At 40.7% G+C, this 16,865-nt stretch overlaps 1 protein-coding gene across 2 annotated transcripts in view; it reads right to left on the minus strand.

Annotated features, from left to right (window-relative positions):
• The window catches only part of PAFAH2 (platelet activating factor acetylhydrolase 2), a 49,790-nt gene that overhangs the window by 16,497 nt on the left and 16,428 nt on the right, over positions 1-16,865 (minus strand). For both annotated transcript variants that reach the window (XM_016187926.2, XM_007522564.3), the window contains 2 exons: positions 3,536-3,627; positions 1,201-1,371 (listed from right to left, as the gene is read on the minus strand). In XM_016187926.2, coding sequence (XP_016043412.1) covers positions 1,201-1,371; positions 3,536-3,627 — 263 coding nt within the window. The remainder of the gene's footprint in view (positions 1-1,200; positions 1,372-3,535; positions 3,628-16,865) is intronic.

Below are 16,865 nucleotides of genomic sequence, written 5' to 3' on the forward strand. Positions count from 1 at the left end.
ATACATTGCCTATAGTTAATTGCTTTTTTTTTTTTAATTTTCCCTTTTGTGCCCTTTTTGTTTAACATTGCTGTGGTTATTGATGTTGTTATTATTGGATAGGGCAGAGAGAAATGGAGAAATGAGGGGAAGACAGAAGGGGGGAGAGAAAGACAGAAACCTGCAGACCTGCTTCACCGCTTTTAAAGTGACTTTCCTGCAGGTGGAGAGCTGGGGACTTGAACCGGGATCCTTCCACCAGTCGTTATGTTTTGCGCCACGTGCGCTTAACCCACTGGCCACTGCCTGACTCCCTGTTAATTGCTTCTTGTCTCCTTCTTCCCAATTGCTCTCACCTTCCTGTCCTCCAGAGGTCACAATGGCATTGAATCTGACTGGCTGGGGCAAACTTTCAAGCAATATTCATTCCAATGCAATGAAATGAAAGGGGAGGAGCTGGACCAAAGTGAGCAAGGGATGAATCTACTGACAATGGAGTAGTCCCCTAGCACTCTTAAATACAAGGGTTTCACATTTTAACTATCTTGAGTGACTCCAAAGGTCTGTGACATATAGTGATTTGCTCTGCTGAAACAACATTCAGGATCTTTATAGTATGTATGCATATCAGGAGCAGGTCAGAGACTTGTCAGTGAAGCTTCAGTCCTGACTGCAGTTCTAAGTTACTTCTTATGTACAATATACTTCTTAAAGTCACTCAAAACGTTTCTCTGTAAGAAAATGACTCCTGATAAGAAAACCATCTGATAAAGAGAATTTAGTTTCTCTCATGCAGACCATAAATGGAAACGGGCATTTATGAATGTCTTGAAAAATCTATCTTTGTCAAATGTCTATTTTATGCACATTCTTCAAGACACAGTATAATTTCCAAATGAGATTATATGTCTCTGAAACCCACCCAACCCCATACCTCTCCCCTAACAACATATAAACTCACAACACTTTTTCCAGAAAGCAACAGGTAAAGATTGCCATGATATCATATGAACTAATGAAGAAATAACACTATGTAGAGTCAAGTGGAGCAGAGAGTGAACGATGAAATTCTACAGAAATCAAAATTCTAAATTTAGGAAGTATTTGGGCATTCTATGAGTAGGTAAAACTTCCAGTTAATTTAAAAGACATTAAGGGAGTCACACTCTTTCCAAGGAAAAGGACAAGTCACTGGAGATCATAACCTTGGGGCTTACTCACAGGACAGTTATGATCCTGGACTGCTCATGCTGGGCACACATCTTCTTCATTAAATTGACACTCTCCATTGTCTGAAAATTCTCAGAGTTGATGAAGAACACAGGGCCTCGGGCCTTGGGGTAAAAGTCACGTTCCAGAGGAAACATCCAAGCATCCAGAGCCACAGCACACCTGGAACAGGACCAGATATTTGGAACTTCCAGGCAGAGACCCAGGAACGGTTAGGGCAGTCACAGTCATGGCAGAGTGCTTCCCTTCAGTGGTGTGAAGACACAGAAACACAGAAAAGAGACACCCGGAACAAAACCCCTTCAGTCAGAATCCTGGACAAAGATCAGTTTACCTGTTGCTGAATTCAACACATAACAGAGCTTCATTCGCTCATCGCAGTCATTACCTACTATGTGTTTAGCCCCTATGCTGTGGATACAGAGATAAATGACACAGTTCCTGCTCTCAAGGACCTCTCATTCTAGAAGGGGAAACAGAACAGACAAGTGAACAAAATAGAGTTTAGTGTCCTAAATGTACAAGGTGTTCTATGAGGCCAGAATGTATACAGTAGGGGGTCAAGGAAAGATTTTGGTGCTACAACTCATAAAGATTTGGCTAGTCTGTTAAACAGGAATCACTGTCACCAACAGCACAACCAAGGCCCTAAGATTAGCAAACATTGACACCATTCCTAATGCTCTTACTAAGGCAAGAGATCTTGTGATTTGGTCTCTGTTTATTGATCATCTTGAATTGCTTCCTCCATTCACTACGCTTCTTGCACAGTGACCTAGAAGGCTGTTTCTTCTAGCTGGAATGATCTTTGCTATAAATCTATGTGACTGCTTCTCTGCCTTTGACTCTGAACTTGTGGCATTTTCTCAGAGAAGTCTCCAAATACTCTTAATATGTCAGCCTCCTTCTTTTCTTTTTTTTTTTGTTTAATTTTTTATCTTTATTTATTTTATAGAGGTAGTGAGAAATTGAGAGGAAAGGGGATATGGAGAGAGAGACAGAGAGATACCTGCAGCATTGCTTTACCACTTGTAATGCTTCCCCCCTGCAGGTGGGGACTGGGGGATTTAACCCAGGTCCTTGTGCACTGTAACATGTGTGCTCAACCAGATGCACTACCACACCTCCTTATTTTCGTTATTTAAAATTTTTTTTATTATTTATTTTCCCTTTTGTTGTCCTTGGTTTTGTTGTTGTTGTAGTTATTATTATTGTTGTTGTTGATGTCATCATTGTTGGATAGGACAGAGAGAAATGGAGAGAGGAGGGGAAGACAGAGAAGGAGAGAGAAAGATAGACACCTGCAGACCTGCTTCACTGCCTGTGAAGCGACTCCCTTGCAGGTGGGGAGCTGGGGGCTCAAATGGGGATCCTTACACGGGTCCTTGAGCTTCATGCCACGTATGCTTACCCTGCTACACTACCACCCGACTCCCCCCTCCTTATTTTCTTCACTGCATTTGGGTACTGAGGATTTGTTACTTTGTTTATTAGTCAATCTCCCCCCCTCCAAAAAAAAAAAAAGAGAGACTATATGTATGTGTTTTACAGGAGCAATGCTCAGCTCTGGCTTATGGTGGTGCTGGGAATTGAACCTGGAATTTCTGGTGCTTCAGGCATGGAAATCTTTTTGCATAACCACTATGATATCTCCTCAGTCTCCCCCCTCCTCTCTCTATATATAATTTTTTAAATTTTTATTTATAAAAAGGAAACACTGACAAAACCATACGATAAGAGGGGTACAACTCCACACAATTCCCACCACCGGAACTCCATATGCCATTCCCTCTCCTGATAGCTTTCCTATTCTTTAACCCCATTTTTTTTTAGATTTATTTATTTATTTATTTATAATAAGGAGAAAGAACCTGAGCACTACTCTGACACATGTGATGCCAGGATTTTAACTTAGAACCTTGTGGTTTTTTATTTAATTTGATTTAATTTTGGACAGAGAGAAAGTGAGAGGGGGAAGGGAGCTAGATAGATAGAAAGAGAAATAGACATTTGCAGCCACTGTCTCATTGCTCACAAAACTCCTATTCTGCAGATGAGAACCAGGGTCTGGAACCAAGTCCTTGTACACTATAACATGTGTGCTCTACTGGGTGTACCATTTGGCCCTTAGGATTAGTGATTTTTAAGTCCACTGCTCTCTCCAACACTCCACCTTCTGAGTGGTCCTCGTTTCTCATCCACCACTGAATTCCCAACTCCCCCCAGCAGGGGAAAAAAAGTGTCCAGCACATAATACTTGTATAACAAATACTTAATGAATGAATGATATGTGAAAAGCTAATAGCAACATCACTGGGAAACTTACCGGACTTGAGTCTCCTTCCCCAAAGCCAGAATAGCTGTAGCTCCTCCAAATGAATGTCCCATCACAGCCACACGGCTCATGTCAATGCCACCCTGAGGAAAACAGAGAATTTAGCCAGGTCAGAAACATAGGTCTCCATCTTTGGGGATTCTTCATGGGCAAGAGGAAGAAAGAATAAGATAACACAGTGGCACAATACAGTAGATGACTCCCCATCCCAAATTCTTATCCACTGAAGAGCAATCAGTTAAGGGATCCCTGAATTGAACAACCTTCTTTCTGCAGGAAGGAACTGTGAAAACCATGCTTTCCATCTTTGTTTTTGTAACCTTGCCACTCACAATACTTAGACTAGGCAATTCAAATATCTGTCTCTAAATAAATGGACAGAAACTACTAAGTGATTACACATTGACCCATTAGTCTAGCAAGATGAGAATCAAGTCCATCCACTGTGCTCTGAAGCAAAGATTACTGCAGAGAAATCAATTCAAGTTTCTACTTCCTCTGGATAACTGTTCTTACTTTTATCCAGGAAAGTGAGTTTGCTTGCTTTAACATGCATTGCAAGAATATATTTCTGGTTGTCCTCAGAAGCCTTCAGGACATGGTTATGTAAAAAGACAATACAGCTGCCTGGTAATGGAACTGGGGAGTCTCTCTAGACTTTGATGCCTAGACTCTACCCTGAAACCTTTCTAGTCTCTGCTCCTCCCAGTTTCCATCCCAAGGCTCTGAACCTAAATTCTCCTTTTTTTTTTTTTTTGCCTCCAGGGTTATTGCTGAGGCTCTGTGCCTGCACCATGATTCCACTGCTCCTGGAGGCTATTTCTTTCCACTTTTATTTTATCGTTGTTGTGGTTATTATTATTGTTGTCATTGATATCATTGTTGTTGGATAGGACAGAGAGAAATGGAGAGAGGAGGGGAAGACAGAGAGGAGGGGAGAAAGAAAGATACCTGCAAACCTGCTTCACCGCTTCTGAAGTGACCCTACTGCAGGTGGGGAGCTGGGGGCTCAAACTGGGATCCTTACGCCAGTCCTTTCGCTATATGCCATGTGTGCTTAATGCGCTGCGCTACTGCCCCCCCACCCCTAAATTCTCCTTTTCTCAATACCTTCAGATCAACCCCTTGGTTGATAATTTCTTCAGCTTAATAAAAATGTTAATATATTTACATAACTCGAAAATCAGAAGTACATATACTTTATCTAATTCATTCTCCTCCTACATAGTTGCTCATTCTCTACACCAAAATGGTTAGTTTCTTCTGTGTCATTAAAGAGTTTATTAACCCATATACAAGCAAGTTTAAGTATACATGTCCTCTCTTACTCTTTTATGCAAGTGACAGCATAGCATGCTTTTTTTTTTCATAATAGCATTAGTACAGGACTGGGGAGATAACTTAATAGTTATGCAAAAGACTCTCATGCCTGAGACTCTAAGGTCCCAGCACACCCATAAGCCAGAATTGAGCAACGCTCTGGACTTGGCCTCTTGGTCTTTCTCACTCTCTAAATATTTAAAAAATAAAAATACCATGGGAGTTGGATGGTAGTGCTGAGGGTTATGCACATGTGGTGCAAAGCACAAGGAGCCGTGGAAGGATCCCAGTTCGAGCCCCCGGCTCCCCACCAGCAGAGGAGTCGTTTCACAAGTGGTGAAGCAGGTCTGCAGGTGTCTGTCTTTCTATCCCCCTCTTTGTCTTCCCCTCCTCTCTCCAATTCTCTCTGTCCTATCCAACAACAATGACATCAATAACAACAATAAAACAAGGGCAACAAAAGGGAATATAAAAAGAAAAATACAATTAGTATATTTTATATAATATTTATTTTTATATATTTTTTAAAAGATTTTATTTATTTATTTATTAATGAGAAACATAAGAGGAGAGCCAGACATCACTCTGGCACATGTGCTGCTGGGGATTGAACTAAAGACCTCATGCTTGAGAGTCCAATGCTTAATCCACTACCAGACCACTACCTCCCAGACAGCTAATATTTATTTTAATCTATTCTTCTGACTAGACACACAGCTAGACTGTACTTCCCAGAAATTCAATGTGGTTTTGTGACTGAAAGTGGCATTTCTACTTCAAGGCTTGGTCCATAAAAATTCTTCTGTATAAACTTCCCTGTCCTTTCTCATTCTTTTGGCTTAATATGCACAGTACAGTTAAGTTTCACAAGTGGAAGAAAACACAACAACAAGACAGAAGGAGCCTGTATCCCTCAGCTAACCCTTGGACTGAAACAATAATTTTAGACCTTATGTAAGAGAGAGAAACTCCCATTATGTTAAGCCACCTGAGATTTGGGGTTTATGTGCTATAGCAATTAGCATTATTGAAATGATTACAGCTATTGTTCTATAATCTGTTAACCCTTATTGGTGAATGTGTAGACTTTATTAATTTTCTTTATCTGTTGGATAGAGACAGCCAGAAATCAAGAGGGAAGGAGGTGATAAACAGGGAAAGACAGAGAAACACCTGTAGCACTGCTTCACAACTTGCAAAGTTTTCCCCCTGCAGGTGTGGGCCGGGGGCTTGAACCTGGGTCCTTGTGCATTAGAACATGTGCACTCAACCAAGTGTTCCACAATCTGGCCCCAACGTGTAGGATTTTATCTATCTTTTACTGTTATAAACAACACAAGGACCCCATATACAACAGCATGTTGCATGTATGCAAATATCTGTAGAAAGAATTCCTATAGGAATACCAAAGGAGACCACCTAGGACCGCAAAAGGATGTGACTAGAATTGTTGGACTAGCTTCGCAGGCAGAGACAGATGACCCGGGACTCATGGCTGAGCTGTACACAGTATCTCTTTATTCATGTGGAACACAGCACAATCTAAGCCAAGCTAAACTAAACTAAACTAATATACTTGCCAAGTAGGGGGTAAACAGGATGTGACGTAGAGAGGGTGGAGCAAAAAGAGATTGGTAAAAATCAGGGTGTGACAAGGAGAGGGGGCGGAGCAGGTGAGAATTCTACCACTGAACCACCAATGCCCTTGAGGGAGGGTGATGCTTAGTTAACAGTGGTTTATGTAAATAGAACACAGTGTTAAGCAGGGGGGATTAAACCAAATGAAACAGAAGGGGGTTTTAGAAGCAGAATTAGAAGCATACGAACAATTCTTTTCTTTTTAACTAATGGCCATAGTATCAGGAGTGTGGGGTGAACAGAAACCTATATCATACAGATGTTTTCAAAATAACTGGCATAAGATATGGAGGAACAAAATAGGAGAGAAGCAAGAACTAGTGTGATGCCAAGGGGAGGCCTGAGGGGGGTGTTTCCTACCTCAAAGGGCAAAGCCTAGCAGGCGAAAGGACATTTTTTGCCTCTGGGGGCATCTATTGCCTCTGGGGGCGCTTCATGCCTCTGTGGGCATCTCTTGCCTCAAAGGGCATTTCCTGCCTCTGTGGGCATGACCTAGTAAGGAGAGGGAGTTTTCTTCCTCTAGGGGAAGGGCCTGCAGGTGAGGGGACATGGCCTATAGAGTCCCAAGGCAGCTGGCTACAATCAGTCTTTGAGAAACCCAGCAGCATAAAAGGAAACTGTTGTCCAAGAAGTATACCAGTAAGTCCGATGGAAGTGTCAGTCCAAAGTAGATGACCATGGAAGAAAATGCCAGGGGATGAAACACTACACGTCTGTCTCGATGGGGAATGTCAGCCATCGGAATTCCGCTTTTCTGTAGAGAGTGAGCTTTGGAGTCTGTGAATCTGTTTCTTCAGGCTGTGCCAGGTCACATCATTGGTTTCCGGGGGTGCGTTGTAGTCATACCATCTTGTGGGCGACGTCAGAGAAGAGGGGTCCAAATGGATTTCCAGGAATTCCATTTGAGTAGATGCTTTTTCATGTGAAGACTTGACAGCTGAAATTCACTTACTTGTCAAACAAAACTTGTAGCAGATTAGAATTTTACTATAATTGATAACACCATTATAATTGGAAGTCCTTTCTAGTATGATTTCAAGGTTGTTAAAAAAGTTTAAACTCAGTAAAATGTGAAAAGGTAAACAGAAGAACCACGGTTAGAAGTCTCAGGCATGAGAATCATTAATATAATCATTGCACTATCTGCCCTGCCCATAACTCATATACAGTTTTCAGGAATAAACTATTCAGATTTATGCCAAGACATAAAAAAAAAGGAGGAAAAAACAATTTTTTGGATTGTTTCTGGATGTCTCTAGAAATCATGGCTGCATCCAGCTTTTTTTTTTAAGTCAATGTCTTACAAAAATTCAGTCATTCAAATCACTCTCTTATGAAACGCAACTTGACCAGATTATCCAGATTTCACCATGTAGCATCATGAGTCCCCGGAGGGTGTCCTAGTCCAAAAAGCTCCTCAAAATTCCATTTAGGATGCTTCTGACTGTTCCTGCAGGATTGCAGGCATCTATTTTTAAAAGTGTCTTCCCATCGAAGAAAGAATCCAATCAGGAGAGTAGAACTAACCATGTGTCTCCATTCTTGGGGACTGCCAGGGTACTGCAGAATGCTCCTCAATTAGAGTAGTCCTTTTCAGCGAGAAACATGCGAGAAAAAGTCCAGAAAGTCCCAGGTGAAATCTCCGTGCATATCCCATCACAGTCATAAAGAACCAAATTGTGGCCCGGAGCAAAATGTAGTCCTTCTCCTCAGGAAACATGGGAGAGGGAATCCAGAAAGTCCAAGGAGAAATTTTCACGCATCTCCCAAGCTCTATGATCATGGTCATAAGAAACCAAAGTTCCTGGTCAGGGAACCAAAGTGTGGCCCAGAGCAAAATGTTCCAGAGACAGAGAAACTGTCTCATGATGAAACAGTAGAGGCTTTGGCAAACCTCTTCATAAGTAGAAAGGCAACCGATGGCGGATGGGTAGCCAAGTTTACTTATCTGGGGGATGAGCGGGTTAGGTCCTACAGTTGGTGCCGGTCCCTGTTTCAGGCGCCATTATGCCAGGCTGAGCTTCACTGACGGGAGACAGACGACCAGGGACTCATGGCTGAGATGTACGCAGTATCTCTTTATTCATGCGGAACGCAGCACAATCTAAGCCAAGCTAAGCTAAACTAAACTAATATACTCGCCAAGTAGGGGGTAAACAGGATGTGACGTAGAGAGGGTGGAGCAAAAAGAGATTGGTGAAAATCAGAGTGTGACAAGGAGAGGGGGCGGAGCAGGCGAGAATTCTACCACTGAACCACCAATGCCCTGGAGGGAGGGTGGTGCTTAGTTAACAGTGGTTTATGTAAATAGAACACTGTGTTAAGCAGGGGGATTAAACCAAGTGAAACAGAAGGGGTTTTTAGAAGCAGAATTAGAAGCATACCAACATAGAATGACTTCAGGAAACCACCAAATTACAGGAGAGTGCAAACAGGTTGGCTTGTTTGGCTTGTAGACAGAGAGGAGCCTAGGGAGAGATTAAGTGGATGGTAACAATCTGACAGTTTACCAGTTGAGATACCATCACCAGCCTGTTTCACCAACAAAAAGACGGCTGAAGGGAGGAGAGGACTCCCCTGAGACTCACCAAATGCAACTGTGAGTCTTCATTGCTACTGCCCTCAGAATTTCATTGCTGCTTCATTGATGCTGCCCTCAGAGCAGCAGTAGGGAGGCCCTGTGCTTACATCAGGGGACAGAGAATGAGGAAACTCAGGAGAAGATCTATACCTCGATGGCCTAGTGGTGGAGTGTGAAAGTCTCTTTGCATAATCACTAGATTATCTCGACACACCCTGCATTATCTTGGTCAGGGTCAGTGATTAAGCTAAGAAGCCTACTTATAGTTTAAAAGCCCTCAGGCTCCCATAGCCTACCAGGAAGGAAAAGTACAAAAGAGGCTTTTAAGCCACTGAGCTCCAAATCAGGGATTAAAATACTATTGAAATAACTGTCAATTTCCACAACAGTGAACCCTATAATTACCTTACTTAGACACAAGTCAGTCCAGACAAGAGTGATCAGTAATTTGAAAAGTACTGAGAGAGGGACCTCATAGCACACTATATAAAATGGTTAAACCAACAAGAAGAAATATTGGAGAAATGAACCAGGACAAGAGTTCAGCTAAAAGTCCTCCAAAGGTTGACCCACAAAATAATGAGGTTAACATCCAAACACTAGTTAAGGAAATAATCACAGGAGTGAGTAGGGAGTTTGAAAGAATTTTCATCAGAAATACAGAAACAACAAATGAGACTCTGGAAGAAAACACTAATTATCTCAAGGTTATTAGAGAACTGAAAACTGAAATAGCTGAGCTAAGAACACAGCTAGCCAAACAAGCTAAAACAGTATCACAACAGGGTAACAAAATAGATGTACTCCAGAAAACAGTAGAGGGGAGAGAGAACAGAATAAATGAGACTGAAGACAGAATTAGCAAGATCGAGGACAAATTAGAGACAACTAAAAAAGAAGTAAGAGATCTCAAAAAGAGATTAAGAGATTCTGAAAACAACAACAGAGACCTATGGGATGACTTCATAAGAAACAATATACGCATTATTAGCTTACCAGAGGAAGAAAGAGAGGGAGAGGAAGAAAGCCTTATTCAGGCCATAATAGCTGAGAACTTCTCTAGTCTAGACAACATCAAAGACATAAAGATTCAAGAAGCCCAGAGAATGCCTAACAGAATTAACCCAGACATAAAGACACCAAGACACATCATATTTAGAATTGGAAAGAATAAGGATAAAGAAAAGATCCTGAAGGCTGCAGGAGAAGAACAAAGAGTAACCTACAGAGGAAAACCTATAAGATTAGCAGCAGACTTCTCCACACAAACACTGTAGAAGAGAATGGCAAGATATCTATTGAGTACTCAATGAGAAAGGCTTTCGACTAACAATACTGTCATTCAGACTAGATGGAGGCATTCAGACTAGATGGAGGCATAAAAACCTTCACAGACAATCAACAGTTGAAGGAATGAACTATCACCAAGCCTGCCCTAAAAGAAGTTCTAAAAGGTCTCCTATAAGCAGTCAGACCATCATAAATAGGCCATATATCAGAACACTAAAACCCTACAAGAATGGCGTTAAAATAACTTCAATCTTTGCTATCAATAAATGTCAATGGCCTGAATTCACCTATTAAAATTGGCAGAGTAGGAAGATGGATCAGAAAACACAACCCAACATTATGCTGTCTACAAAAACCCCACCTAATTCAACAAGACAAACACAGACTTAAAGTGAAAGGATGGAAAATTATCATACAGGCCAATTGCCCACAAAAAAGGGCAGGAACAAATATTCTAATATCTGAAATGATAGACTTTAAAATAAATAACATTTTAAAAAGATAAGGATGGACACTACTTAATACTCAGAGAATAAGTCAATCAAGAGGACTTAACAACTATTAACATCTCTGCACCCAATGAGAAGCCATCTAAATACATCAAACATCTACTGAAAGAGCTACAGTAATATATTAACAGCAACACTGTCATAGTAGGGGACTTCAACACACCACTGTCTCAACTTGACAGATCATCCAGGCAGAAAATCAATAAAGACATGAGGGAGCCAAATGAGGAGATAGATAAACTAGAAATATTGGACATTTTCAGAGTCATTCATCACAAGAAACTGGAATACACATTTTACTCAAGTCCACATGGGTCATTCTCAAGGATAGACCAGATGTTAAGCCACAAAGACAGCATCAGCAAATTCAAGAGCATTGAAATCATCCCATGCATCTTCTCAGACCACAGTGGAATTAAACTAACACTTAACAATCAACAAAAGATTAGTAAGAGTCTCAAAATGTGGAAACTCAACAGTACACTCCTTAACAACTTCTGGGTCAAAGAGGAAATCAAGGAAGAAATCAAAATGTTTTGAGAGTTCAATGAAAATGAAGACACAAGCTATCAAAATATGTGGGACACACCTACGGCAGTACTGAGAGGAAAGTTCATAGCCATACAAGCACACATTAGGAAACAAGAAAAAGCACAAATAAACAGCCTGACTGCACATCTTGAAGACCTAGAAGAAGAAGAACAAAGGAACCCTAAAGCAAGCAGAAGGACAGAAATCACTAACATTAGGGCAGAAATTAATAAGATTGAAAAAAAGAAAACCATACAAAAGATCAACAGAAGTAAATGTTACAAAAAGTGAATCAACGAAAGATCAACAAAAGTAAATGATCAGGGAGTCGGGCTGTAGCGCAGCGGGTTAAGCGCAGGTGGCGCAAAGCACAAGGACCGGCATAAGGATCCTGGTTTGAACCCCGGCTCCCCACCTGCAGGGGAGTCGCTTCACAGGCGGTGAAGCAGGTCTGCAGGTGTCTATCTTTCTCTCCTCCTCTTTGTCTTCCCCTCCTCTCCATTTCTCTCTGTCCTAAAAAAAAAAAAAAAAAAAGTAAATGATCAACAAAAGTAAAAGATCAACAAAAGTACATGAAAGAGTAAACAAAATCGACAAACCTTTAGCCAGACTCCCCCCGCCCCCAAAAAAGGGAGAAGACCGAAATAAATTGGATAGTAAATGAAAGAGGAGATATCACAATAGATACTGCAGAAATTCAACATATCATGTGAGGCTTCTATGAACAACTATATGCCACCAAGCTAGAGAACCTAGAAGAAATGGACGAGTTCCTAGATACCTACCAACTTCCAAGATTAAATAAAGAGGAACCAAATAACATGAACAGGCCGATCACCGCTAGTAAAGTTGAAATAGTTATCAAAAACCTTCCAAAAATAAAATTCCTGGACCAGATGGTTTTACAAATGAATTCTACAAAACTTTCAAAGAACAACTAATACCTCTACTTTTAAAAGTCTTCCAGAAGACTGAAGACACTGGAATACTCCCTGCCAGCTTCTATGAAGCCAACATCACCCTGATACCAAAAGCAGACAGGGACACAACCAAAAAAGAAAACTAAAGGCCAATATCTCTGATGAACATAGATGCTAAAATATTGAACAAAATTCTAGCCAAACAGATACAGCAGTACATTAAAAATATTGTTCATCATGACCAAGTGGGGTTTATCCCAGGCATGCAAGGTTGGTTTAATATATGTAAATAAATCAATTTGATACACCACATCAATACAAGCAAGACCAAAAAACACATGGTCATATCAATAGATGCAGAGAAAGCCTTTGACAAAATACAACATCCCTTTATGATAAAAACACTACAAAAAATGGGAATAGGTGGAAAATTCCTGAAGATAGTGGAGTCTATATATAGCAAACCTACAGCCAACATCATACTCAATGGTGAAAAACTGGAAGCATTTCTACTCAGATCAGGTACTAGACAGGGCTGCCCACTATCACCATTACTATTCAACATAGTGTTAGTAGTTCTTGCCATAGCAATCAGGCAGGAGCAAGGAATTAAAGGCATACAAGTTGCAAGAGAAGTAGTCAAACACTCCCTATTTGCAGATGACATAATAATATACATAGAAAAACCTAAGGAATCCAGCAAGAAGCTTTTGGATCTCATCAGGCAATACAGTAAGGTGTCAGGCTACAAAATTAACATTCAAAAGTCAGTGGCATTCCTCTTTGCAAACACTAAGCTAGAAGAAATTGAAATCCAGAAATCAATTCCTTTTACTATAGCAACAAAACCAATAAAATATCTAGGCATAAACCTAACCAAAGAAGTGAAAGACTTATATACTGAAAATTATGAGTCACTACTCAAGGAAATTGAAAAAGACACAAAGAAGTGGAAAGATATTCCATGTTCATGGGTTGGAAGAATTACCATCATCAAAATGAATATACTATCCAAAGCCATCTACAAATTACATGCTATCCCCATCAAGATCCCAAGCTCATTTTTTTGGAGAATAGAACAAATGCTACAAATGTTTATCTGGAACCAGAAAAGACCTAGAATTGCCAAAAAAATCTTGAGAAGAAAGAACAGAACTGGAGGCATCACACTCCCAGATCTCAAATTGTATTATAGGGCCATTGTCATCAAAACTGCTTGGTATTGGAACATGAATAGACACACTGACCAGTGGAATAGAATCGAGAGCCCAGAAGAAAGAACCCACACCTATGGACATCTAATCTTTGACAAAGGTGCCCAGACTATTAATGGAGAAAGCAGTCTCTTCAACAAATGGTGATGGAAACAATGGGTTGAAACATGCAGAAGAATGAAACTGAACCACTATATTTCACCAAACACAAAAGTAAATTCCAAGTGGATCAAGGACTTGGATGTCAGACCACAAACTATCTGATACTTAGAGGAAAATATTGGCAGAACTCTTTTCCGCAGAAATCTTAAAGACATCTTCAATGAAATGAATCCAATTACAAAGAAGACTAAGGCAAGCATAAACCTACGGGACTACGTCAAATTAAAAAGCTTGTGAACAGCTAAAGAAACTACTACCCAAACCAAGAGACCCCTCACAGAATGGGAGAAGATCTTTACATGCCATACATCAGACAAGAGGCTAATATACCAGAATATATAAAGAACTTGCAAACTCAACAACAAGAAAACAAACAACCCCATCCAAAAATGGGGGGAGGACATGGACATAATATTCACCACAGAAGAGATCCTAAAGGTCACGAGAAAGACATGAAAAAATGCTCCAAGTCTCTGATTGTCAGAGAAATGCAAATCAAGACAACAATGAGATATCACTTCACTCCTGTGAGAATGTCATACTTCAGAAAAGGTAACAGCAACAAATGCTGGAGAGGTTGTGGGATCAAAGGAACCCTCCTGCACTGCTGGTGGGAATGTCAATTGGTCCAGCCTCTGTGGAGAACAGTCTGGAGAACTCTCAGAAGGCTAGAAATGGACCTACCCTATGACCCTGCAGTTCCTCTCCTGGAGATATATCCTAAGGAACCCAACACACCCATCCAAAAAGATCTGTGTACACATATGTTCTTGGCAGCACAATCTGTAATAGCCAAAACCTGGAAGCAACCCAGGTGTCCAACAACACATCAGTGGCTGAGCAAGTTGTGGTATATATACCCAATGGAATACTACTCAGCTATAAAAAATGGTGACTTCACCGTTTTCAGCCGATCTTGGATGGACCTTGAAAAATTCATGTTAAATGAAATAAGTCAGAAACAGAAGGATGAATATGGGATCATCTCACTCTCAGGCAGAAGTTGAAGAACAAGATCAGAAAAGAAGTAGAACCTCAACTAGAATTGGCGTATTGCACCAAAGTAAAAGACTCTGGGGTGGGTGGATGGGAGAATACAGATCCAAGAAGGATGACAGAGTTGTTAGTGGGGGTTGTATTGTTATATGGAAAACTGGGAAATGTTATGCATGTACAAACTATTGTATTTACTATTGAATGTAAAACATTAATTCCCCAATAAATATATATAAAAAAACAAATAAAGAAAGTAAATATTTCTTAATCATGCAAGCTAAGGGCTGGGTGGTGGTGCACCTGGTTGAGCACACATGCTACTATGTGCAAGCACCAGGTTCAAGCCCCTGGTCCCCACCTCCAAGTGGAAAAGTTTCACAAGTGGTGAAACAGTGCTTCAGGTGTCTCTCTGTCTCTCACCCCTGCTATCTACCCCATCCCTCTAGATTTCTCTCTGTCTCTATCCAGTTAATACTACTACTAGTAAAGTACTACTACTTTTTAAAGTCATGCTGGCTGGGGAAAATATCTCAACTGGTAGAGCACAGGATTATCATCCCTGGTGACATTTGCTGGAATGCTGTTCTGGTGTCCCTCTTTCTGGTGAAACTTTATCACATTTGAAATAAATCTTTACAAAAAATTGTACAGGGCTGGTTGGTGGCATACCAGTAGACATGGCATTCCCATGTCTACGGTTCAAGACCCCCAGTTCTTACCTGCATGAGGAAGTTTCAGGAATGATGGAACCGTACTGCTGGTATCTATCTCTCTCCTTCATTTTCTCCCTCTCCCTATTTCTGTCTTTATTTAAAAAAAGTTTTGTAAAAAGATTTTATTTTAAGGGGGCCAGACAGTGCCGTACCTGGTTAAGTGCTTACATTATAGTGCTCAAGGTTGCACGTTCAAGCCCCTGGTCCCCACTTACAGGGGGAAAGCTTCATGAGTGATGAAGCACGGCTGTAGGTATCTCTCTGTCTCTATCTCCCCTCCCATTTCAATTTCTCTCTGTCTCTATCCAATAATAAATATTTTTAAAAGATTTCATTTTAAAAAATATTTTCATTTCCTTTTAAGGGAAGAGAGAGAGAATGAGCAGAATAGTAATCAACTCTGGCTTCTGAGAGGTATTGAGCCTATGATCTCAGATCTTCAAGCGTGAAAGTCTTTTGCATGACTATTGTGCTACATCTCTAGACTCAAGACTTTATTTATTTATTGACACATTTTAATGTGATGGGCGGGGGAGGGGAAGAATGAGTGCAGACTCCCCTGATTAATGGATGTGAAGAGTGTTACTATTCCAAGGTGTGGCCATGGAACTACTGGGCCCAAATCACCTCTCTTCCCAAAACAACAAATAAATACAACAAGAGACCCAACTGAAGTCATAATCTACAGCCGAAAGTTCTGCAGCCTCAGGTGGGTGCTCATGTGTGGTTGGAAAAGGGGTGCAGGTTGAAGAACAGCAAAGTTAAGTTAGAGCTCTAGGTGGCCAGGCACTGAGCTGCGCCATTTTGGTGATTTCACTTTAAGCAGAGCAAGCAAGTAATATTGTTCCTAGTGCTGGAAGAAAAGAGATAACGCCTTAAAAACTTTCAATCTTTGACTCAGGGGGGGTTTAGCCTTCTGAATTGAAGGCAAGGGAATAACATAAAACAGGGCATTTGTGACCATAAGGCAGCACAAAGTAACCCCCTACCACCACATCCCACCCTCCACAGATCATACAAACAAGAGAAACCTAGAGATCAATAGCACCACCTGCTGTCCATCAATAACCAACACACAAAAAATGTGCAAGCAGAGAAACAGAACTAAACAGCCAACTATGCCATGTCAGTCAGACAGAAATGAAACAGGAAATCCAAGTAATTACAGATTTAGAGAGACTCTCAGAGACAGACTACACAGAGTTCATTATGAGGACTCTTCAAGAATTTAAGCAAGAATTAAAAGAACATGTTACTATGGAATTGAAACACACAAGAGAGAAACTTAAAACAGAGTTCACTAAGAATCTTCAAATCTTGAAAGAAGAACTTCAGTCAGAACTCCAGGGAGTAAAAGACACTCTAACTGCAATCCATGCCCAGGTAAAAGGCTTAGGAAGTAAATCCACATATTCAGAAGAAATAATCTCCAATTTAGAAGACACGA

Source organism: Erinaceus europaeus, chromosome 13 (assembly GCF_950295315.1).
Source record: "Erinaceus europaeus chromosome 13, mEriEur2.1, whole genome shotgun sequence".
Taxonomy (NCBI): Eukaryota; Metazoa; Chordata; class Mammalia; order Eulipotyphla; family Erinaceidae; genus Erinaceus; species Erinaceus europaeus.